Consider the following 23,821-nt stretch of genomic DNA (forward strand, 5'->3'; position numbering starts at 1 on the left):
GTCCCTCAGGCTGACCCCAGGCTTAGCCCACTTTGGAGGCTGGGGGAGCCCGTGTTCCCTGTGCATCTGTGGATGTGAAGGGAGCCTGCGGTCAAGGCCCTGGAGGCCAAGCTCTGTCCCCAGAGGTGGGGTCCCTGGAGGACAGTGTCTGCCCTTCTGAGCTGCTCATGACCTGTGAATCCAGCAAAGCCTCAAGGCCTATTTTTCTGGTGCTTCAGTCTACACCACTCATCTTTCAGGAGCCCTGTGAGCAGTTAGCCAGTATCTATGGGGCAGCCACAGAGCGCCCTGTAGTGAAGGCTAATCTTCCACCCTGGCCCCTCCCCCATTTTCCCTATGGCAGTGCTGTTCTTTACTGTGCTTTTGCTCATCACAGGTACTGGAAGCAAGAAGTTGACAGAGCTGAGGAAAATGGAGAGAAGCCTTCTTTAAAGAAAGCAATCATAAAGTGCTACTGGAAATCCTGTTTATTATCTTCAATTTTTATATTTTTTGAGGTAAAGGCTTTTATAAACAGTGCATTGCTTTCATTGTACATGGGCCAGTACTGAGATGGATGCGACTGGTGAGAGAGACCAGTGGTTTAACATCCTGTAGGCCAGTGGTTGTATTTATTCTCAGCATAAACAGGCATTTACCTAGGGAATTGGTCTTCTGGAGATTGCTATTTGTCTTTTAACCAATTAACACATAGTGTCATGGGAGGAAAGACTGAAAAGCAAAGACATTTTAGACCATGTTAGGACATCGTTGGTGCTCAGAAAATGATATAAATGCTAAAATTAATCCTAGATCAAGAGAATACCCTAAAACCTAAAGGAATATGTGGTTTGGAGGAAGTAAACTTGGGGCAGAGCCCCAGTAACATAAGACATTTTACAGGTGCTCAGTTCAGTGCAGTTGCTCAGGCATGTCTAACTCTTTGAGACTGCAACATGTCAGGCTTCCCTGTCCATCAGCAACTGCTGGAGCTTTCTCAAACTCATGTCCATCGAGTAGGTGATACCATCCAACCATCTCGTCCTCTGTCATCCCCTTCTCCTTCTACCTTCAATCTTTCCCAGCATCAGGGTCTTTTCCAATGAGTCAGTTCCTCGAGTCAGGTGGCCAAAGTATTGGAGCTTCAGCTTTAGTCCTTCCAGTGAATATTCAGGATTGAGTCCTTTAGGATTGACTTGTTGGATCTCCTTGCAGTCCAAGGGACTCTCAAGAGTCTTCTTCAAAACCACGGTTCAAAAGCATCAATTCTTCAGTGCTCAGCCTTCTTTATGGTCCAACTTTCACATCCATACTTGGCTACTGGAAAAACCATAGCTTTGACTAGTCAGATGTTTGTCAGCAATGTCTCTGTTTTTTAATATGCTGTTTAGGTGGTTCATAGTTTTTATTCCAAGAAGCATGTGTCTTTTAATTTCATGGCTGCAGTCACCATCTGCAGTGGTTTTGGAGCCCCAGAAAATAAAGTCTCTCACTGTTTCCATTGTTTCCCCATCTATTTGACATGAAATGATGGGACCAGATGCAATGATCTTCATTTTTTGAATGTTGAGTTTTAAGCCAGCTTTTTCACTCTCCACTTTCATTTTCATTAAGAGGTTCTTCAGTTCCTCTTCACTTTCTGCCATAAGGGTGGTGTCATCTGGATATCTGAAGTTATTGCTATTTCTCCCGGCAATCTTGATTCCAGCTTGTGCTTCATCCAGCCAGGCATTTTGCATGATGTACTCTGCATATAAATTAAATAAGCAGGGTGACAACATACAGCCTTGACGTAACTCCTTTCCCAATTTGGAAGCAGCCTGTTGTTCCATGTCTGGTTCTAATTGTTGTTTCCTGACCTACATATTGATTTCTCAGGAGGCAGATAAGGTGGTCTGGTGTGTTCTCATCTCTTTAAGCATTTTCCATAGTTTGCTGTAATCCACACAGTCAAAGAATTTGGCATAGTCAATAAAGCAGAGGTAGATGTTTTTCTGGAATTCTATTGCTTTTTCTATGATCTGATGGATGTTGGCAATTTGATCTCTGGTTCCTCTGCCTTTTATAAATCCAGCTTGAACTTCTGGAAATTCTCCATTCACATACTGTTGAAGCCACACTTGGAGAATTTTGAGCATTACTTTGCTAGAGTGCAAGATGAATGCAATTGTGCGGTAGTTTGAACATTCTTTGGCATTGCCTTTTTTGGGATTGAAATGAAAGCTGACCTTTTCCAGTCCCATGGCCCCTGTTGAGTTTTCAAAATTTGTTGGCACATTGAGTGCAGCACTTTCACAGAATCATCACTTAGGACTTGAAATAGCTCAAATGGAATTCCATCACCTCCACTAGCTTTGTTCATGGTGATGCTTCCTAAGGCTCACTTTACTTTGCACTCCAGGATGTCTGGCTACAGGTGAGTGATCACACCATCATGATTATCTGGCTGATAAAGATCTTTTTTGTATAGTTCTTCTGTGTATTCTCTCCACCTCTTCTTAATATCTCCTGCTTCTCTTAGGTCCATATGGTTTCTGTCCTCTGTTGTGTCCCTCTTTGCATGAAATTTTCTTGGTATCTCTAATTTTCTTGAAGAAATCTCTAGTCTTTGCCATTCTATTGTTTTCCTCTCTTTCATTGCCTTGATCTACAAGGAAGGCTTTCTTATCTCTCCTTGCTGTTCTTTGGAACTCTGCATTCAGATGGGTATATCTTTCCTTTTCTCCTTTGACTTTAGCTTCTCCTCTTTACTCAGCTATTTGTAAGGCCTCCTCAGACAACCATTTTTCCTTTTTGCATTTCTTTTTCTTGGGGATGGTCTTGATCCCTGCCTGCTGTACAATGTCACAAACCTCTGTCCATATTTCTTCAGGCACTTTGCCTATCAGATATAATCCCTTGAATCTATTTGTTACTTCCACTGTATAATCATAAGGGATTTAAGTTGTACCTAAATCGTCTAGTGGTTTTCCCATCCTTCTTCAATTTAAGTCTGAATTTTGCAATAAGGAGTTCATTATAGGTACTCAGCAAATAATACGGAGAAGACAATGGCACCCCACTCCAGTATTCTTGCCTGGAAAATCCCATGGACGGAGGAGCCTGGTAGGCTGCAGTCCATGAGGTCACTAAGAGTCGGACAACTGAGCAACTTCACTTTCACTTTTCACTTTCATGCATTGGAGAAGGAAATGGCAACCCACTCCAGTGTTCTTGCCTGGAGAATCCCAGTGACGGAGGAGCCATCTATGGGGTCACACAGAGTTGGACATGACTGAAGCAACTTAGCAGCAGCAGTAGCAAATAATAATTAATTTGACCAGGTCACATGTGATAAATGCTTTCCTAAGATAAGATCATCCCCTCTCCCCTTCCAGGGGAACAGAACCCGGGACCCTGCATCTGGGCTGGAGCTGCCCAGAACTCCCAAGAGCACATCCTTCCCTGGGTTTTCCACTTCCCCAATGGCTGGCACTGTGAGCCAAAACCCCCGTGTGGAGGAGCTCCAGCTTCACCATGAATTCATTCACCCTTCATGCTAGTTTCTGTCCTGGCTGTGGGGGTGGTTTTCTGGTTGAAGGGGGAGTCTTGGTACCTGGGATTGGCAGAGGGTGGAGAAAGGCATGTGCAGGGAAAACCAGAGTAGAAAGCCATGAGGTCAGTGACCTCCATGACCCTGAAGATCCTGGGTCAAGATCCCCAGAGGACAGTTCAACTGGGGACAGTGCCATCAGCCCCCTGTTCTGGCTGAGCCTGCTGGAGGTCTACTGCAGACCCCCCTGGGTGGCTCGTGCTCTCTGTAGTCCCTTAGCACTGCCTTAGGGACACGGGTGGCCTGTGAGTGTGTGGGAGCAGGAGGGATGGAAGATACAGTTGCTGAGAGGGGGGTGTTTTAGGTGGAGAAGGTGGTGAGTTGTCATCATTCCATTGTATTGGGGGGGTGAGGTGATAGCCCAGGTGGTTTTCAGGTGGAAGGTGTGGCTCTTAAGGTTGTTTTCTTCTGAAGAGCATGCAGGCAGCTGGGTAGGTGAAGTCCACCCCACACAACTGAAAAAACCAGAAAATCTGTCAATTCACTGGTAACTGGATGGCCCTGGCAGGTTGAAGTCTCATTAATGACACAGGTGGACTAGCCATTGTGCTAGAGACTGGGGACAGGTATATGAGGGAAAGTGCTACCTTTAAGAGGGCTCTGACGACCCAGATATTGCAGTGCCTTGTGGCAGGGTAATGTGTTGATTTCACAGTTTCCCAGCCCCAGCCATGCTTCCTGCTGGGGATCCAGGAAGGCCAGGCCTGGGGGCTGCATAAGGTGCAATTGGCAGAGCTCTGGCCTCTGTTTCAGGAGGCTGATTGTTGGGTGGTCATGGCAGAGAAGTGGGGAGTCGAGGACCGTAAATGTGGGGCTCATGCTCTGTAGTACTAGAAGTACTAGTGGCAGTAACAGAGGATCATACTCATAGTAGTGGTGGTGGCAGGGACTGCTGCTGCTGCTGCTGTCGCTTCAGTCGTGTCCGACTCTGTGCAACCCCATAGATGGCAGCCCACTAGGCTCCTCTGTCCCTTGGATTCTCCAGGCAAAAATACTGGAGTGGGTTGCCATTTCCTTCTCCAATGCATGAAAGTGAAAAGTGAAAGTGAAGTCGCTCAGTCATGCCTGACTCTTAGCGACCCCATGGACTGCAGCCTACCACGCTTCTCCATCCATGGGATTTTCCAGCCAAGAGTACTGGAGTGGGGTGCCAGTGCCTTCTCCAGGTGGCAGGGGCAGCAGTACTATTAATAGTGTAGTTAATAGTGTAGTAGTACAATAGTAAGTACTCCAAAAACATTATGTAGCAAAAATGCTATAAGCACTTTGCATGTCATACCACCAAATCCTTTGGCTAATTCAATTAAGTCATAGATATTATGTTACTTCCATTTTAGAAGAGAGGACACTCTGTTCAAATAGTTACATAGTGTGTCTGCGGTCATATGAAGAGTCAAGGACAGACTGAGGTTCCCTCTCAGGTGCTCTGACTTATGAGCCCGATCATCTGGATGACTGGAAGTTTATCCATGATCAGAAAGGCTCGTCTTGAGAGCTTTGTCTTCATGATCTCAGACACACATGTCCTGAACTTGGCCTAAGGATAAGAAATGGGATACAAGAACTCCCTGGGATGTCAGATTAGTGATCATAAATGAGGGTGGAGTCCAGGTTGGACCACATCCCCCCCAATACTGGAAGTGATGAGGACTCTGACACTAGCAGCAGTGTCATATTGAGTTCAGATGGACCAGGAGCCCTTTAGGAAGCCACCTTGCCCTCATTACTATTCCCAATGAATGAGTTTATGGCTGCCCTGGAGAGCTAACTCTAAATCCATCCATACTCTTAAGACATTGCTCCAGATGGGCTCCCTGGCATGGACCAGTGAGAAGATGTTGGGTCTTGGATGGTGACTATGTTGGGACTGATGATCTGGACAGAGGCCGAGTCCTCTGTGTTGTTACTAAGTGCTCCTGGTTGCTTGCTGAGACCCAGTATGTCTGTGATTCTGGGGGTGCATTTGCTGAGCAAGAATGAGAACCCCAGGTCAGTTACTAGGGTGTGGAGCGGTTCTCCTGCATTCCAAATACACTTCCCCACACAGAGGGTGTACCCCAGACCTAGGTCTTAGGGTGAGAGTTGGGTGGGACCAGACCATCCCTGGGTGAATAGCAGATAAATCAGCTCTGAAGTGCCAGGACTGGACTTTCTCTCAGGAGGGAGCTTGCTTGTTCATGCTGTTTAAGCCAATGTCTAGGTGGTTTACAGTGTAAAACTAGGCAGTGGCCTTGATTCCCCAGCTAAGGATGCTGACTGGCATATGAAACTCCTTCTAACTTTGTGGTATTAGGGTTATAACTGGCAGAACTCTTCATTCTAATGCAGTGATATTCTAGAAGTTGAGGGCCATTAAAACTCATGGAGAAGTGAACCTTGAATTTTTTTTTTTTCCTGTCCACCAAAAGAAGCCTGAAATACAACATAAATACTCCTGTTTGCCTAATCTTAGCTATTGACAATCTACTGTTTGGAGAAGTTACAAAGAAATGATTTCTCATGACAAAGCTAGTAATGATTTAGCTTTTTTTTTTTTCTTGTCTTTTACATTTTAAAGATCTTTTTAGGTGCTGTTTTGAATTTGGGATGATTAAAGCTAGTTGCTAAGTTGGATGGAATGAATGTTAATAACTGATTTTATGAAGCAATGTCTCATTTTGTGATCTTCTGTCTATGCTGCTTGTTGGTCATTATATTTGAGACGGTAGAAGATCTAAACTCAGCCCAGGATTCTCTAAAATGCACATGTGCTGCCTGCTAATTCACTTTAGTCATGTCTGACTCTTTGAGACTCTATGAACCTTAGCCCACCAGGCTCCTCTGGCCATGGGATTCTCCAGGCAAGAATAGCAGAGTGGGTTGCCATGCCCTCCTCCAGGGGATCTTCCCAACCCAGGAACTGAACCAGCAACTCTTACATCTCCTGCATTGGCAGGCGATTTCTTTATCACTAGGGCCAGCTGGGAAGCTTTAACATGCAAATACATTTTCTTTATGACTTCCAGCCCTCTTTTAATTTCTCTGGTGCATAGAACACCTTGTAGATCATCCGTGATTCCCAAGCAATGTGCTGTGACCACCCACAGTGCCGGTATTCCTGGCAGCACCAGAAGGAAGAGGCAGGCAATGTTAGTCCAAGGTGAGGCTTTTGGAGTTAGGATTTTGAAGTATGAAAATCTCTGTCCTATGAAAGATGACTTATGATGCTCAGAAAAACAAATGGCAGGCTGATGTTGATGTGGAGGTCTTGAAAAACCAACAATAATTAAAACAGAACATCCAGCAAGTCCCCAGCATGTCTGGCCCCTGAAAATATCTCCATGGGGACCCACAGACATCCCCAGGTCATCAGGGATTCCCTCTTAGAGATAAGTCTTCCATATGCTGTTGTGTAAGTAGAGTGATCTCAAAGAGCCGTTTGCCCAGTCCCCTCCCCTGAGAGGTGAGGAGTGGCGGGGGTTATGTCCTATTCTCCTGACTGTTAGAAATGGCCCAGCTTTGTCTCCTGTACATGAGCCACCTTGACTTTCTGCATTAAATTTAAAAAATATTGCTTAAAAGGAAAATCTTTTTTGAAAGTCAAGTTCCTGAAAGATTTCCAAACTTTTGGCATTTTGTCTTTTGAGAAGTCTGTGGAAGAAATGATGTTGAGGGTGGAGGTGTTTACTTTTGGTGACTTGGATTCTTGTTGAGTGTTTGATTTTCCTTAATAGGGGAGAAGGGAACCTTTAGGGGGTGACTAGAGGGAAGGGGTAGGTTGTGGGATGGAATGACTGTTTGGCAGGATGGGCAAGTGTTTCTTTAGTTTTGGGAAAGAAAATTGCTTTCCCTAAGTCTTACTCAGGAATTAAGCCTCAATGCCTCCCAACTCACTGGTTTGAGATTTGACTTTTGCCTTGGGAAAGAGATGATTTGTAATATTTCTTCCAAAGCAGCACCTGCAGTGTTTGTTAGATGGAGAACCATGGATGGCATTTTTTTTCTTTTTTTAGTTTGGCTTCTGCCATGTTTAATTTTTGACTCCAAGGAACATCCCAGCTTCTAGAGGGTAGAGACGTAATAATACAGTATTCCCTGGAGCTGAGAGCCTAGGAACCTCCCCAGCCTGGTTTCCTTGTGATGTTCAACGAAAGCTGGGCTCCATTCTCTTAATCTCTGAACATGTACAGTTTAGGGTGGAAAAGATTGGATGTGTTTGTGCCAATGTCTTGGGCTTCCCATATAGCTCAGTTGGTAAAGAATCCACCTGCAATGCAGGAGACCCTGGTTTGATTCCTGGATAGGGAAGATCCTCTGGAGAAGGGATAGGCTACCCACTCCAGTATTCTTAGGCTTCCCTTGTGGCTCAGCTGGTAAAGAATCTGCCTGCAATGTGGGAGACCTGGGTTCGATCCCTAGGTTGAGAAGATCCCCCAGAGAAGGGAAAGGTTACTCACTCCAGTATTCTGGCCTGGAGGATTCCATGGACTGTATAGTTCATGGGGTCACAAAGAGTTGGACACGACTGAGCAACTTTCATAAGAAGATCTTGTGCCAATGTTTCAGTTCAAAAATGCTCTTAAAGCAGAAGGTGATGGCAAGAGCATGTTTCCTGTACATAAACCATCTTTATTTTCTGTTGGGCTGGGATGATGAGAGAATGGGAACAAGGGCCAGCTGTGAGCAGGGCTTGTTCATAGAGAATTTCTCACCCTTCTCTGCCACCTTTTTCTTTGTTCATCTTAGGCAAAGAGTCACTTGGCATCTTGCCAAATGCATTCTAAGGCAGTAGTTGTGATACTTATTGAGTATTCACAATGTATTAAGCACAGTGTGCTAAGGCTTTATTGTCTTTCAACATAAAATTCTTGCCTAAGATTAAAACTGCTTGTCTTATAGAAGATAGTGAATCTGTACACTTTTCTTTTAGATGAGCCATGGATGTAGCATTTTGTTAAAATGCTTTTCAACAAGCAAAAATAAAATTTAAGCTTGTGTTAAGAAAAATAGGTATGACTTGAATTTCTAATGGAGACTTTTTTTCTTTCAGGAATGCACCATGGTACTTCTGCCCTTACTTTTGGGGAAAATGATTAGTTACTTTGAAAACCCCAAAGGTTCTAATGCTTTGCATGATGCATACATCTGCGCTGCAGTGCTGAGTGCCTGTGTGCTCCTGTGGGCCATTCTGCACCACTTGAACTTCAATCATCTTCAGCGCGTGGGGATGAGGCTTAGAGTGGCCACCTCCCATATGATCTACCACAGGGTAAGTGTCACTTGGTACTGCACTGCATACCTCTGCTAAAGCGTCAGAAGCGTTTTGTAACTGGCATCATTGATGCTTTACTAGAGAAGCTTGCTATTTGCATCAAGTCAAGTTTGTTGTCATTTAAGCAAACTTTACTAATATATAACTAAAAGTTTTTGAGAGCAAGTCAAGGCCACCTTTGATAAATTTAATCTACAGGCTGTTGCATAATACCCACTAAATTTATAATGAAATCTAATTAAAAAATAAGTATGAAAAGTATCTAGTTGATTTTCAGTGTTTTCCCTGCCTAAATCTCAGTGGTATTTATGGAAATTTTGTTATTGTTGTAAATTTCATTTACATCAAATTTATGTTTAAAAATGAGGTTTAGTGATTGGATCTCTAAAATTAAATCTAGGAAACAAGAATGTATTTGAGAAAGTTTATGATTGTATTTTTGAATTATCCATTTAATTATATTCAATATAATTGTTTTAACTAAAAATATATATGGGCTCCCCTGGTGGCTCAAATGGTAAAGAGTCTGCCCACAGTGCAGCAGACCCGGGTTGAATCACTGAATTAGGAAGATCCCCTGGAGAAGGAAATGGCAAGCCACTCCAATATTCTTACCTGGAAAATCCCATAGACGGAGGAGTTTGGTGGGCTACAGTCCATGGAGTCACAAAGAGTTGGACACGACTAAGTGACTAACACTTTCACTTTCAAATATATATATATATATATATATATATATATATATAAATGGAATCTATGCCAAAAACAGATTCACTGTGTTCTACAGTTAAGGTTACTTTTAATGGTATTAGGAAAAATAGTTGTATGTTCAGGACAAAGCTTGAAATTTTCCACTGGTTTTAGTAATTTTGGAGAGCATTTGTTGCTGTTCATTCAAGTTACTGTCTTAAAACAATATTTCCTTTTTTTCTGTAATAAAGATTACAGGAGTTTTTTTTTTTTTTTTTTTCCCTGCACTGAATGGAGTGTGGGATCTGTTCACCAATCAGGGACTGAACACAGGTCCAAGGCAGTAAAAGCACTGAGTCATAACCACTGAACCACCAGGGCCTTCCCTGCATTATAGCACTTCTCATAAGACCTACATTGATGTGTTCAGTGACTTTACATTGAGAAATGCCATAGCATTATTCCACAGTTTACTCTGATGTTAACTGATATAAAAGGAGTAAGGATTTCAGATGTCTTTACAAAGGAATTGACACAAATACACTGCCAGTAATTAAAGGGCCCTTTATAAACTTGATCCTGGATACCTCTTTACCTTGGGCTATTTGCTTTAAAATAAATCCTTATTTAACTGTGTCATATACTTGAAATTAGATCTTTAAGTGTTTTGTTCCACACACACAAAAAAACATGTGGTAATGGATATGTTAATTTGTTTTACTGCAGTAATCATTTCCCAATGTATATTTATATCAAAACATCATGTTGTACACCATAAACATATATAGTTTTTATTTTAAAAAGTCCTCATTGAAAACTAAAAACAAAACATTTAAATTGAAATTATCACCACTTTTACTTGGTTGCTCCTTCCCTAGAGCTTCTGTTTCTTGGGAGTACTTGTCCTGGAAAAATTCAGGATTACTTCTCCTCATCTTCCCTTGAGCAAAGTGTTGTTAACCTCAGGGCTGTGTGAACTCGGAGCCCTGGCATCTCACTGTGCTTAACTACAGCATCTAAGCCAGTTTCTTCCTGGGTAATGTGGAAAGGGCAACAGTGACTGTACACTCTAGTCAGAGGTCTGGTTTGTCATTCATCTTCATCTTTTTTATTCTGTGGCATCAACTATTAGGAGACAAATACCCAGATTTCCCCATAAATTAGCTAGATGTTTATCTTTCTGGATCATGCTTAATGCCCATAAAGAGGAAATTTCACCAACACAGCACAGTGAAAACCTTAAGTTAGGCTTGAGGTAATGGTTCAGTCAAAGCTGGGTCTTTGCCATTGTTCACCTGTTTTTCTTCCTCTTTCCACTGACACTTTGGAAAGCTGCTTTTGGAAAATCCAATCTGACTTGGCACATACGCATGTGTGAATGTAAACATCTCTCAAGGTGTTTATTTGCCAGCTTGATTATTCTTGAAAAGACTGTTCCTATATCAAATCAAGAATTATTGGGATTAAAACTATGGACATAACCTGAAGTAGTTCCAGAACACGAGAAAGACACATTTCTTCATGCATAGCCTTGCATCTAGAGTCCTGCTGGGGTACAGAAATAAGACACTTCTTCTTTGCAGGTTATGGGCGGGCTGATTCCTTAGGGCAAAGCTGGTGCTGCCAAGTGGCTCTGAAAGACCCCTCTGAATGTTTGTGGTTCATGCTCAGGCCCCATCTCCTGATCCCTGGTCCTGGGTAGGAATCAGATTAAGATGTTAAAAATGAATGACTGCTCAGCTCATAGTTGTAGTTTATCTACACTGTGGAATCCAGGCTTGGGCACATCTCAAGAAGATCTCTAAGGCTGCACATCTGCTGGCCCTAAAATGGCCCATTCAGCATTTTCATGCTCTTTTCAGCTGAATTTTGATCTTGTGGGAGGGATCATATGTAAAATGACTTGTTATTTATTTACATTTCCACAGCTTCGATAAAATTACTTTTGATCATTGATTTTTAAAAACTATGATAAAATATATACAACATAAAATTTACCATTTAACTCATTTAAAGTGCACTATTTAGTGACATTAGGTACATTCACCTGGTTGTGGAAACATCACCATTATTCATCTCCAGAACTTTTCATCTTCCCAAACGAACTTCTGCAACCATTAAACACTAACTCCCCAGGCTACTCCCCCTTACAACCATCACCATTCTACTTCTCTCTCTGAGTTTGACTATTCTGGATGCCTCATATAAGTGAAATCATACAATGTTTGTCATCTATTTTACATATGGTAATACACATGTTTCAGTGCTATTCTCTCAAAACATCCTACTCTCGCCTTCTCCCACATAGTCCAAAAGTCTGTTCTTTACATCTGTGTCTCTTTTGCTGTCTTGCATATAGGATCATCATTACCATCTTTCTAAATTCCATATGTATGTGTTAATATACTGTATTGGTGTTTCTCTTTCCAATTTACCTCACTCTGTATAATAGGCTCAAGTTTCATCCACTTCATTAGAACTGACTCAAATGCATTCCTTTTTATAGCTGAGTAATATTCCATTGTATATGTGTACCACAGCCTTCTTATCCATTTGTCTGCCGATGGACATCTAGGTTGTTTCCACGTCCTACATATTCTGAACAGTCCTGCGATGAACATTGGGCACTCTTGCAATTCTGGTTTCCTTGGTGTGTATGTCCAGCAGTGGGATTGCTGGGTCATATGTCTAGTCAAGGCTATGGTTTTTCCAGTGGTCATGTATGGATGTGAGAGTTGGACTGTGATGAAAGCTGAGCACTGAAGAAGAATTGATGCTTTTGAACTGTGGTGTTGGAGAAGACTCTTGAGAGTCCCTTGGACTGCAAGGAGATCCAACCAGTCCATCCTGAAGGAGATCAGCCCTAGGATTTCTTTGGAGGGAATGATGCTGAAGCTGAAACTCCAGTACTTTGGCCACCTGATGCGAAGAGTTGACTCATTAGAAAAGACTCTGATGCTGGGAGGGATTGGGGGCAGGAGGAGAAGGGGATGACAGAGGATGAGATGGCTGGATGGCATCACTGACTCGATGGACGTGAGTTTGGGTGAACTGCAGGGGTTGGTGATGGACAGGGAGGCCTGGCATGCTGTGATTCATGGGGTCGCAAAGAGTCGGACACGACTGAGCAACTGAACTGAACTGAACTGAACTGATGACAGTTCTATTTCCAGTTTTTTAAGGAATCTCCACACCTCACTGTGGTTTTGATTTGTATTTCTATAATAATGAATGATGATGAGCATATTTTCTTTTCATGTGTTTATTAGACATATGTATGTCTTCTTTGGAGAAATGTCTGTTTAGTTCTTTGGCCCACTTTTTGATTGATTTGTTCATTTTTCTGATATTAAGCTGCATGAGCTGCTTGTGTATTTGGGAGATTAATTCTGTCAGTCGTTTCATTTGCTGTTATTTTCTCCCATTCTGATGGCTGCCTTTTCACCTTGCTTATAGTTTCCTTCATTGTGCCAAAGCTTTTAAGTTTAATTAGGTCCTATTTGCTTATTTTCATTAATCTTGGAGGTGGCTGATAGAGGATCTTGCTGTGATTTATGTCAGAGTGTTCTGCATATATTTTCCTCTAAGAGTTTTATAGTTTCTGGCCTTACATTTAGATCTTTAATTCATTTTGAGTTTATTTTTGTGTATGGTGTTAGATAGTGTTCTAGTTTCATTCTTTTACACATGGTTGACCAGTTTTCCCAGAACCACTTGTTAAAAAGATTGTCTTTTCTCTACTGTATACTTTGCCTCCTTTGTCAAAGATAAGGTGTCTGTGGGTGTGTGGATTTATCTCTAGGCTTTCTATTTTGTTTCATTGCTATATATTTCTGTTTTGTGTGTGTGTGTGTGTGTGTGTGTGTGTGTGTGTGTGTGCCAGTACCATACTCTCTTGATGACTGTAGCTTTGTAGTATAGTCTGAAGCCAGAAAGGTGGATTCCTGCAGTTCCATTCTTCTTTCTCATTATTGCTTTGTCTACTTGAGGTTTTTTGTGTTTCCATACAAATTGTGAAATTATTTGTTATAGTTCTGTGAAAAATAACATTGGTAGCTTGATAGGGATTGCATTGAATCTATAGATTGCTTTGGGTAATATACTCCTTTTCAATATACTGATTCTTCCAATTCATGAACATGGTGTATTTCTCCATCTATTTGTGGTATCTTTGATTACTTTCATCAGTGTGTTGTATTTTTCTATATATACATCTTTTGTTTCTTTAGGTAAATTTATCCCTAAGTATTTTATTCTTTTTGTTGCAATGGTAAATGGTATTGTTTCCTTAATTTCTCTTTCTATTTTTTCATTGTTAGTGTATAGGAATGCAAGGGATTTCTATGTATTAATTTTATATCCTTCAACTTTGCTATATTCATTGATTAGTTCTAGTAATTTTCTTGTGATGTCTTTAGGGTTTTCTATGTAGAGGATCATGTCATCTACAAACAGTGAGAGTTTTACTTTTTCTCTTCCAATTAGGATTCTTTTTTTTCTTTTTCTTCTCTGACTGCTGTGGCTAGGACTTCCAGAACTATGTTGCATAGTAGTGGTGAAAGTGGACACCCTTGCCTTGTTCCTGATTTTAGAGGAATTGTTTTCATTTTTTTGCCATTGAGGATAATGTTTGCTGTGAATCTATTGAATATGGCTTTTATTATGTTGAAGTATGTTCCTTCTATGCCTGCTTTCTGGAGAGTTTTTATCATAAATGGGTGTTGAATTTTGTCAAAAGCTTTTTCTGTATCTATTGATATAATCATATGATTTTTAACTATCAATTTGTTAATATGGTGTATCACATTGATTGATTTGCAAATATTGAAGAATACTTGCATCCCTGGAATAAAGCCCACTTGGTCATGATGTATGATCTTTTTAATATGTTGTTAAATTCCGTTTGCTAGAATTTTCTTGAGGTTTTTTGCATCTCTGTTCATCAGTGATATTGGCCTATGTTTGTGGCATCTTTGTCTGGCTTTGGTATCAGTGTGATGGTGGCCTCATAAAATGATCTCGGGAGTTTGCCTTCCTCTGCAATTTTCTGGAAGAGTTTGAGTAGGTTAGGTGTTGGCACTTCTATAAATTTTTAGTAGAATTCATCTGTGAAGCCATCTGGTCCTTGGCTTTTGTTTGTTCAAAGATTTTTTTTATTACACTTTTGATTTCCATGTTTGTGATGGGTATATTAAGATTTTCTATTTCTTCCTGGCTCAGTTTTGGAAGGTTATACTTTTCTAAGTATTTGTCCATTTCTTCCAAGTTGTCCATTTTTTTGGCATATAGTTGCTTATAGTGGTTTCTTATGATCTTTTGTATTTCTGTGTTGTCTATTGTGATTTCTCCATTTTAATTTCTAATTTTATTGATTGGATTCTCCTCTTTTTCCTTGATGAGTCTGGCTAACATTTTGTCTATTTTATTTATCTTCTCAAAGATCCAGCTTTTAGTTTTCTTGATCTTTGCTATAGTCTGCTTCATGTCTTTTTCATTTATTTCTGCTCTGATTATTATGATTTCTTTCCTTCTATTAACTTTGGGGGTTTTTTTGGTTGTTGTTGTTCTTCTTTGTCTAGTTGCTTTAGGTGTAAAGTTAGGTTGTTTAAGTTTCTCTTGTTTCTTGAGGTAGGCTTGTATTGCTATGAACCTTCCTCTTAGCACTGATTTGACTGAATCCCATAGGTTTGGGGTTGTTCTGTTTTAATTTTTATTTGTTTCTATGCATATTTTGAAGAAAGGTAATGCCAAAGAATGCTCAAACTACCACACAATTCCACTCATCTCACACATTAGTAAAGTAATGCTCAAAATTCTCCAAGCCAGGCTTCAGCAATACGTGAACCATGAACTTCCATATGTTCAAGCTGGTTTTAGAAAAGGCAGAGGAACCAGAGATCAAATTGCCAACATCTGCTGGATCATCAAAAAAGCAAGAGAGTTCCAGAAAAACATCTATTTCTACTTTATTGACTATGCCAAAGCCTTTGACTGTGGATCACAATAAACTGTGAAAAATTCTGAAACACATGGGAATACCAGACCACCTGACCTGCCTCTTGAGAAACCTATATGCAGGTCAGGAAACAATAGTTAGAACTGGACATGGAACAACAGACTGGTTCCAAATATGAAAAAGAGTATGTCAAGGCTGTATATTGTCACCCTGCTTATTTAACTTCTATGCAGAGTACATCATGAGAAATGCTGGGCTGGAAGAAGCACAAGCTGGAATCAAGATTGCTGGGAGAAATATCAATAACCTGTGATATGCAGATGACACCACCCTTATGGAAGAAAGTGAAGAGGAACTTAAAAGCCTCTTGATGAAAGGGAAAGAGGAGAGTGAAAATGTTGACTTAAACTTCAGCATTCTGAAAATGAAGATCATGGCATCTGATCCCATCACTTCATGGGAAATAGATGGGGAAACAGTGGAGACAGTGTCAGACTATTTTTTGGTGCACTGCAGATGGTGACTGCAGCCATAAAATTAAAAGACGCTTACGCCTTGGAAGAAAAGTTATGACCAACCTAGAGAGCATATTCAAAAGCAGAGATATTACTTTGCCAACAAAGGTTCGTCTAGTCAAGGCTGTGGTTTTTCCAGTGGTCGTGTATGGATGTGAGAGTTGGACTGTGAAGAAAGCTGAGTGCCAAAGAATTGATGCTTTTGAATTGTGGTGCTGGAGAAGACTCTTGAGAGTCCCTTGGACTGCATGGAGATTGAACCAGTCCATTCTGGAGGAGATTGGTCCTGGGTGTTCTTTGGAAGGACTGATGCTAAAGCTGAAACTCCAGTACTTTGGCCACCTCATGTGAAGAGTTGACTCATTGGAAAAGACCCTGATGCTGGGAGGGACTGGGGGCAGGAGGAGAAGGGGACGACAGAGGATGAGATGGCTGGATGCCATCACCAACTCAATGGACATGAGTCTGAGTGAAATCTGGGAGTTGGTGATGGACAGGGAGGTCTGGCATGCTGCAATGCCTAGGGTCACAAAGCATCGTACATGACTGAGCAACTGAACTGAACTGAACTGATGCATATTTTGATTTCCTTTTTTATTTCCTCCATGATTTGTTGGCTATTCAGAAGCATGTTGTTTAGCCTCCATATGTAATTTTTATAGTTTTCTTTTTTTCCCGTAGAGTTGATATCTAATCTTACCACATTGTGATCAGAAAAGATGTTTGAAATGATTTCAATTTTTTTTCCCACTTATCAAAGCTAGATTTGTGTCCTAGGATGTGATCTATCCTGGAGAATGTTCCATGTGCACTTCAGAAAAAGGTGAAATCCATTGTTTTGTGGTGAAATGTGCTGTAGATACCAATTAGATTTAACTGGCCCATTGTATCATTGAAAAACTTGTGTTTCCTTGCTAATTTTCTGTTTGGTTCATGTATCATAGGTGTGAATGGAGTTTTAAAGCCCCCCACAATTAATCGTTTTACTGTTAATTTTCGCTTTCATGCTTGTTAGCATTTGCCTTACATATTGAGGTGCTCCTATGTTGGATTCATATATATTAGTAATTGTTATATCTTCTTCTTGGATTGATCCCTTGATCATTATGTAGTGTTCTTTGTCTCTTAATACAGTCTTTATTTATTTTATCTGATATGAGTATTGCTATTTCTGCTTTCTTTTGGTCTCTATTTGCATGAAACATCTTTTTCCAGCCCCTCACTTTGTCTGTATGTGTCCCTAGATTTGAGATAGGTCTCTTGTAGACAGCATATATATGGATTTTGTGTTTGTATCCATTTGGCCAGTCTTTGTCTTTTGGTTGGAGCATTTAACCCATTTACGTTTAAGGTAATTATTGATAAGTAGGATACCATTACCGTTTACTTTGTTTTTTGGGGGGTTCTTTTGTAAACCTTTTCTGTGTTTCCTGTCTAGAAAAGCTCCTTTAGCATTTGTTGAAGAGCTGATTTGGTGGTGCTGAATTCTCTCAGCTTTTGCTTATCTGTAAAGCTTTTGATTTCTCCTTCATAACTGAATAAGATCTTTGCTGGGTAGAGTAATCTTGGTTGTGGGTTTTTCTCTTTCATCACTTTAAGTATGTCCTGCCTTTCCCTTCTGGCCTGAAGAGTTTCTATTGAAAGATCAGCTGTTACTCTTATGGAGATCTTCTTGTCTGTAATTTGTTTCTTTTCCCTTACTGATTTTAATATTTGCTCTTTTTGTTTAATTTTTGTTAGATTGATTAATATGTGTCTTGGGTTGTTTCATCTTTGGTATATCCTATTGGGGCTCTCTGGATTTCTTGGACTTGGGTGGCTATTTCCTTCCCCATTTTAGGAAAGTTTTCAACTATTATCTCCTCAAGTATGTTCTCATGCCCTTTCTTTTCATCTTCTTCTCTGGGACTCCTATGATTCAAATATTGGGGCATTTAACATCATCCCAGAGTTCTCTGAGGTTGTCCTCATTTCTTTTTATTATTTTTTTTCTTTTTTCCTCTATGCTTAATTTATTACACCATTCTATCTTCTAGTTATTCTACTGTTAGTTCCCTCCAGATTGTTTTTAATCTCAGTTATTTCATTGTTCATTATTGATTTACTCTTCTTTATTTCTTCTAGGTTCTTGTTAAACATTTGTTGCATCTTCTCAGTCTTTATCTCTAGTCTGTGTCTGTAACTCCATTTTTATTTTCAAGATTTTGGATCATCTTTACTATCATTATTCTTAATTCTTTTTCAGATAGACTCCCTATCTCCTCCTCTTTTGTTTCATTTGGTAGGTTTTTATCATGTTCCTTACCCTGCTGAATATTTCTCTTCCTTTTCATCTTGTTTAGATTGCTTTGTTTGAGGTACCCTTCCTGCAGACTGGAAGTTCATGGTTCCTCTTAATTGTGGCATCTGCTCCCTGAGGGTGGGGTTAGACCAGTGGCTTGTCAAGGTTTCCTCGTTGTGGGAACTTGTGTCTGTGTTCTGGTAGGTGGAGCTGGATCTCTTCTCTCTGTAATGCAATGAAGTATCCAGTAGTGAGTTTTGGGGTGTCTTATGGTTTGTTATGGCTTTGGGCAGCCTGTCTTTTAATGTTCAGTGTTGTGTTCCTGTTTTGCTGGAGAATTAGTGTGGTGTGTCTTGCACTGGAACTTGTTAGTTCTTGGGTGAAGCTTGGTTTCAGTGTAGGTATGGAGACTTTTGGGTGGGCTCTTGTCTATTAATGTTCCTTGGAGTCAGGAGTTCTCTGATGTTCTAAAGTTTGGGAGTTCAGTCCTTTGCCTCTGGGTTTTGGTTCTCCTCTTACAGTAGTCTCAAGACTCTGTTCACAGAGATTGGGCTGCCTTTCTGGGTACCTGATATCCTCCACCAGCATTTAGAAGTTGTTTTGTGGTGAATTCAAATGATCTTTTGATGAATTTGTAGAGGAAAAAGTGGTCTCCCCATCTTATTCCTCCACCATCTTGGGAATCCCCCCTCTCACCCCGACTGGCATTAAGAACACAGTTTCCTCACAGGAACATGTATGGAACATTATCCTCATTCATTTCAAAATGTGGAAACTAACACCAAGGTCTTTCAATAACATCAACCACAGATTTAATGACTGATTCCAGATTTATAATCTACATCCCCAATTTTCTTTCCTGAAGGCATCCTCATCATTCTCATATAATTGGCTCAGAATTACTTAGTTTAATCCTAAATCAGTGGAGTGGGTAGCCATTCCCTTCTCCAGGGGATCTTCCCAACTCAGGGATCAAACCTGGTGCTGCTGCACTGCAGGCAGATTTTTACCATTAAGCCACTAGGAAAGTCCTTTTATTCTTCAGGTGGGTCTGAGATCCTTGAGAAACAGGGTGGAGGATTTTGCTTCTACCTCTTGTTTCTCCATTTTCTGGTCTTATTGGGGAGGGCAGTTGCTGCCATATTGAAGAGACATTTAACAATGAATCACGTCCCTAGAGCCCAGCTGTCAGGAGTCATCCTACTTGTCCTGATGTACAACCCCATGAAAACCCACTCTGTTTTGTTATGTACTAAAAGTGACCACACAATTGCACTCATCTCACATGCTAGCAAAGTAATGCTCTAAATTCTCCAAGCCAGGCTTCAACAGTATGTGAACTGTGAACTTCCAGATGTTCAAGCTGGTTTTAGAAAGGGCAGAGGAACCAGAGATCAAATTGCCAACATCCTTTGGATCACTGGAAAAGAAAGAGAGTTCTAGGAAAACATCTATTTCTGCTTTATTGACTATGCCAAAGCCTTTGACTGTGTGGATCACAATCAACTGTGGAAAATTCTGAAAGAGATGGGAATACCAGACCAGCTGACCCACCTCTTGAGAAATCTGTATGCAGGCTAAGAAGCAACAGTTAGAACTGGACATGGAACAACAGACTGGTTCCAAATCAGGAAAGGAGTACGTTAAGGCTGTATATTGTCACCCTGCTTATTTACCTTATATGCAGAGTACATCATGAGAAATGCTGGACTGGATGAAGCATAAGCTGGAATCAAGACTGCTGTGAGAAATATCAATAACCTGAGACATGCAGGTGACACCACCCTTATGGCAGAAAGCAAAGAAGAACTAAAGAGCCTGTTGATGAAATTGAAAGAGGAGCGTGAAAAAGTTGGCTTAAATAAAACTCAGCATTCAGAAAACTAAGATCATGTCATCTGCTCCCATCACTTCATTGCAAATAGATGGGGAAACCATGAAAGACTTCATTTTGGGGGGCTCTAAAATCACTGCAGATGGTGACTGTGGCCATGAAATTAAAAGACACTTGCTGCTTGGAAGAAAAGTTATGACTAACCTAGACAGCTTATTAAAAAGCAGAGACATTACTTTGCCAACAAAGGTACATCTAATCAAAGCTATGGATTTTCCAGTAGTCATGTATGGATGTGAGAGTTGGAGTATAAAGAAAGCTGAGCACTGAAGAACTGATGTTTTTGAACTGTGGTGTTGGATAAGACTCTTGAGAGTCCCTTGGGCAGCAAGGAGATGCAGCCAGTCCATCCCAAGGGAAATTGGTCTTGAACATTCATTGGAAGGACTGATACTGAAGCTGAACCTCCAATACTCTGGCCACCTGATGTGAAGAACATTCATTTGAAAAGCCCCTGATGCTGGGAAGGATTGAAGGCAGGAGGAAAAGGGGACAACAGAGGATGAGATGTTTGGATGGCCTCACCGACTCAATGGACATGAGTTTGAGTAAACTCTAGGAGTTGGTGAAGGACAGGGAGACCTGGTGTGCTGCAGTACATGGAGTCGCAAAGAGTTGGACATGACTGAGTAATTGAACAGAAAAGTGACTTGTTATTACCACAGGAATCCAGCTCAGTATCTTTTCTCGTTTCAGGCATTTCACCTGAGTAACTTGGCCTTGAGGAAGACCACCACAGGTCAGATAGTCAACCTGCTGTCCAACGATGTGAAAAGATTTGATCAGGTAAGCTGCCCCTGAGGGATCTTCTTCCACTTCCAGTCCTTCTGACTGGGTTTAGCTTATGGTTGATGCAGGATACCTGTGTTTGCTGTTGACCAGGATTTGTTGAGTGTCTAAAACAAGGGTTCATTTTATCCAACTCTCATTTCCTCTGTGTGCAACTGAGATGTAATAATTTGTGTTGTCCTTAGACAATAATTTTTTTTCTGAGATAATCTATGGCATACCTCAGTAATAGGCAGCAGTCTTGCTCCCCAGCTTAATTCATGTCCCTAGGGGTCCTCAGCTGGAATCAAGATTGCCAGGAGAAATATCAATAACCTGAGATATGCAGATGACACCACCCTTATGGCAGAAAGTGAAGAGGAACTAAAAAGCCTCTTGATGAAGGTGAAAGAGGCAGGTGAAAAAGTTGGCTTAAAGCTCAACATTCAGAAAACGAAGATCATGGTATCTGGTCCCATCACTTCATGGGAAATAGATGGGGAAACAGTAGAAACAGTGTCAGACTTTATCTTTTGTGGCTCCAAAATCACTGCAGATGGTGACTACAGCCATGAAATTAAAAGACGCTTACTCCTTGGAAGAAAAGTTATGAACAACCTAGATATCATATTGAAAAGCAGAGACATTACTTTGCCAACAAAGGTCCGTCTAGTCAAGGCTATGGTTTTTCCAGTGGCCATGTATGGATGTGAGAGTTGGACTGTGAAGAAAGCTGAGCACCGAAGAATTGATGCCTTTGAACTGTGGTGTTGGAAAAGACTCTTGAGAGTCCCTTGGACTGCAAGGAGATCCAACCGGTCCATTCTGAAGGAGATCAGCCCTGGGATTTCTTTGGAAGGAATGATGCTAAAGCTTAAACTCCAGTACTTTGGCCACCTCATGTGAAGAGTTGACTCATTGGAAAAGACTCTGATGCTGGGAGGGATTGGGGGCAGGAGGATAAGGGGACTACCGAGGATGAGATGGTTGGATGGCATCACTGACTCAATGGACATGAGTCTGAGTGAACTGCGGGAGTTGGTGATGGACAGGGAGGCCTGGCATGCTGCGATTCATGGGGTCTCAAAGAGTTGGACACGACTGAGCGACTGAATTGAACTGAACTGAGGGGTCCTCCTGGCATGGACCTTCTTGGCACATGGTGTTGGTGTTGCTACCTGAACTGTCTTCCTCCTCCTCTGGATGATGAAGGCCTGTGGGCAGGGATTGTTCTTTCCCCCACACACCCTGTTCAGTGCCTTCTGTATAGGAAGCCTGTGAGGAATAATGCCAAGTGGGTGGTCCCCAGCCAGACATAACCTCTTCTCTGCTATCTCACCACACTCTTTTTATCCACTTAGCTTATGAGTAGATCATGTAACCCACGGTGTTGTAGCTGTTGCTCAGATCTGTATTGCACTAGACACTTCTCTTTCAATTATTCATTCATCAAACATGAAGTAAGATCCCCCTACCCACTTTCAGGGATGAATACTATTTCTTTCCTGGAGAAGCCACAGGCTCTCAGGAAGGTAAATACACAAGTAGTTACTGGAGAATGTGGTAGGTACCATAAAATAGGCTTTCCTAGGATGCTAGGGAGAGATGGGGGCTGAATTTTGGGACAGAGAGTGTGGGGAAGCCCTGAGCTCATATGTGGTGTAGACAAAATCAACATTTTCCTTCAGTGCTGCTGCTCTGGTTCTCCCTGGATGTCCCTGAAGCCAGCCCTGTGCTGCCCCAGAATAGCGTCATCTGGGGTAGATGCTTGAGTTTCTGCTTCAGCAGGTTTAAAACCCACTGAGATCATTCCTGTTTAGGTTCCTGTCTATTGTTTCCAAGCATATTTTTTCTACAATGGGTCCTTACTGGTTTTGTTTTCATACCATCTTAAGAAGGCTTTGTCCTTCTTTTTTAAGGTAACAACATTCTTGCACTACCTGTGGGTGGGGCCGCTACAGGCTATTGCAGTGACCGCCCTGCTCTATATGGAAATAGGAATATCATGTCTTGCTGGGATGGCGATTCTTATCATTCTTCTGGTTTTGCAAAGCTGCTTTGGGAAATTATTTTCATCACTCCGGTAAGAGAAACACTGATTTCAAAAATTGGTGATGTGTATTTAATTGGTAGCATCTGCAGTCTGCTTGATGCTTTTGTTCAAAAACAAGAAGTGCCTTCTTTTGTCTCTTTGTTGCATGTGTTGTAGATGCTTCAGACTTAGCCAGTGGAAGCTCCAGCCTCAAGCTGAAGGCTGACCTTTAAGGGGAAAAGTGACAACATTGCTGACTTTTCCCAACATTGTAACCAAATAAATAGTGTCTTTAAGCAGAATTCACTGATGTTAAAGTTATTTAAACATTATTAAAAGTACTAATACTTTTATATAATATACAGGCCCTTTTCTAGCTACATTATTTTTGTTATGTTTGTGTTAGAGCCATTTTCAGGTATGTATATTTTTTTCTTGTTTATAATTCAGGGTTTTTAATTATCAGTGCCCCAAGGGCAAGATCAATCTTAATTATGTCCTTATAAAGCCCCATAGTCCCAGCGGTATATGTAATAGATAAGTGGCTGGTGATGAAGAGCCAAACGATAATGAGTTACACCTGAAGCAGGTCACAGAGAGTTGGAGATGGGTCATTGTTTAGGTAGCCAGGTGATGGAGATGTTATGTTGTTTGAAGTATATTGAGGGTTGTTTGTTGGTGCCTGTATGTGTATTTTTCTATGCTTGGAATTTCCTTTGCTCTCTTTGCTGTGGAGAGATGTTCCTTATCCTTTGAAGCCTGTTCTAATGCTACCGGGTCCCTGAAGCTTTTCTTGCTCTCCTTTCCCAGTGGAATTAACAGTTCCATCTTATCTGCCCCTAGCACTTTAATCCTATTTTATT

General features: G+C 41.2%; 1 protein-coding gene across 1 annotated transcript in view; it reads left to right on the forward strand.

Annotated features, from left to right (window-relative positions):
* The window catches only part of LOC113888438 (multidrug resistance-associated protein 4-like), a 131,040-nt gene that overhangs the window by 11,404 nt on the left and 95,815 nt on the right, over window positions 1-23,821 (forward strand). The window contains exons 4-7 of the mRNA XM_027535566.1: window positions 377-497; window positions 8,601-8,819; window positions 20,855-20,944; window positions 22,846-23,009. Coding sequence (XP_027391367.1) covers window positions 377-497; window positions 8,601-8,819; window positions 20,855-20,944; window positions 22,846-23,009 — 594 coding nt within the window. The remainder of the gene's footprint in view (window positions 1-376; window positions 498-8,600; window positions 8,820-20,854; window positions 20,945-22,845; window positions 23,010-23,821) is intronic.

This window comes from Bos indicus x Bos taurus, unplaced genomic scaffold (genome assembly GCF_003369695.1).
Source record: "Bos indicus x Bos taurus breed Angus x Brahman F1 hybrid unplaced genomic scaffold, Bos_hybrid_MaternalHap_v2.0 SuperScaffold_100135, whole genome shotgun sequence".
Taxonomy (NCBI): domain Eukaryota; kingdom Metazoa; phylum Chordata; class Mammalia; order Artiodactyla; family Bovidae; genus Bos; species Bos indicus x Bos taurus.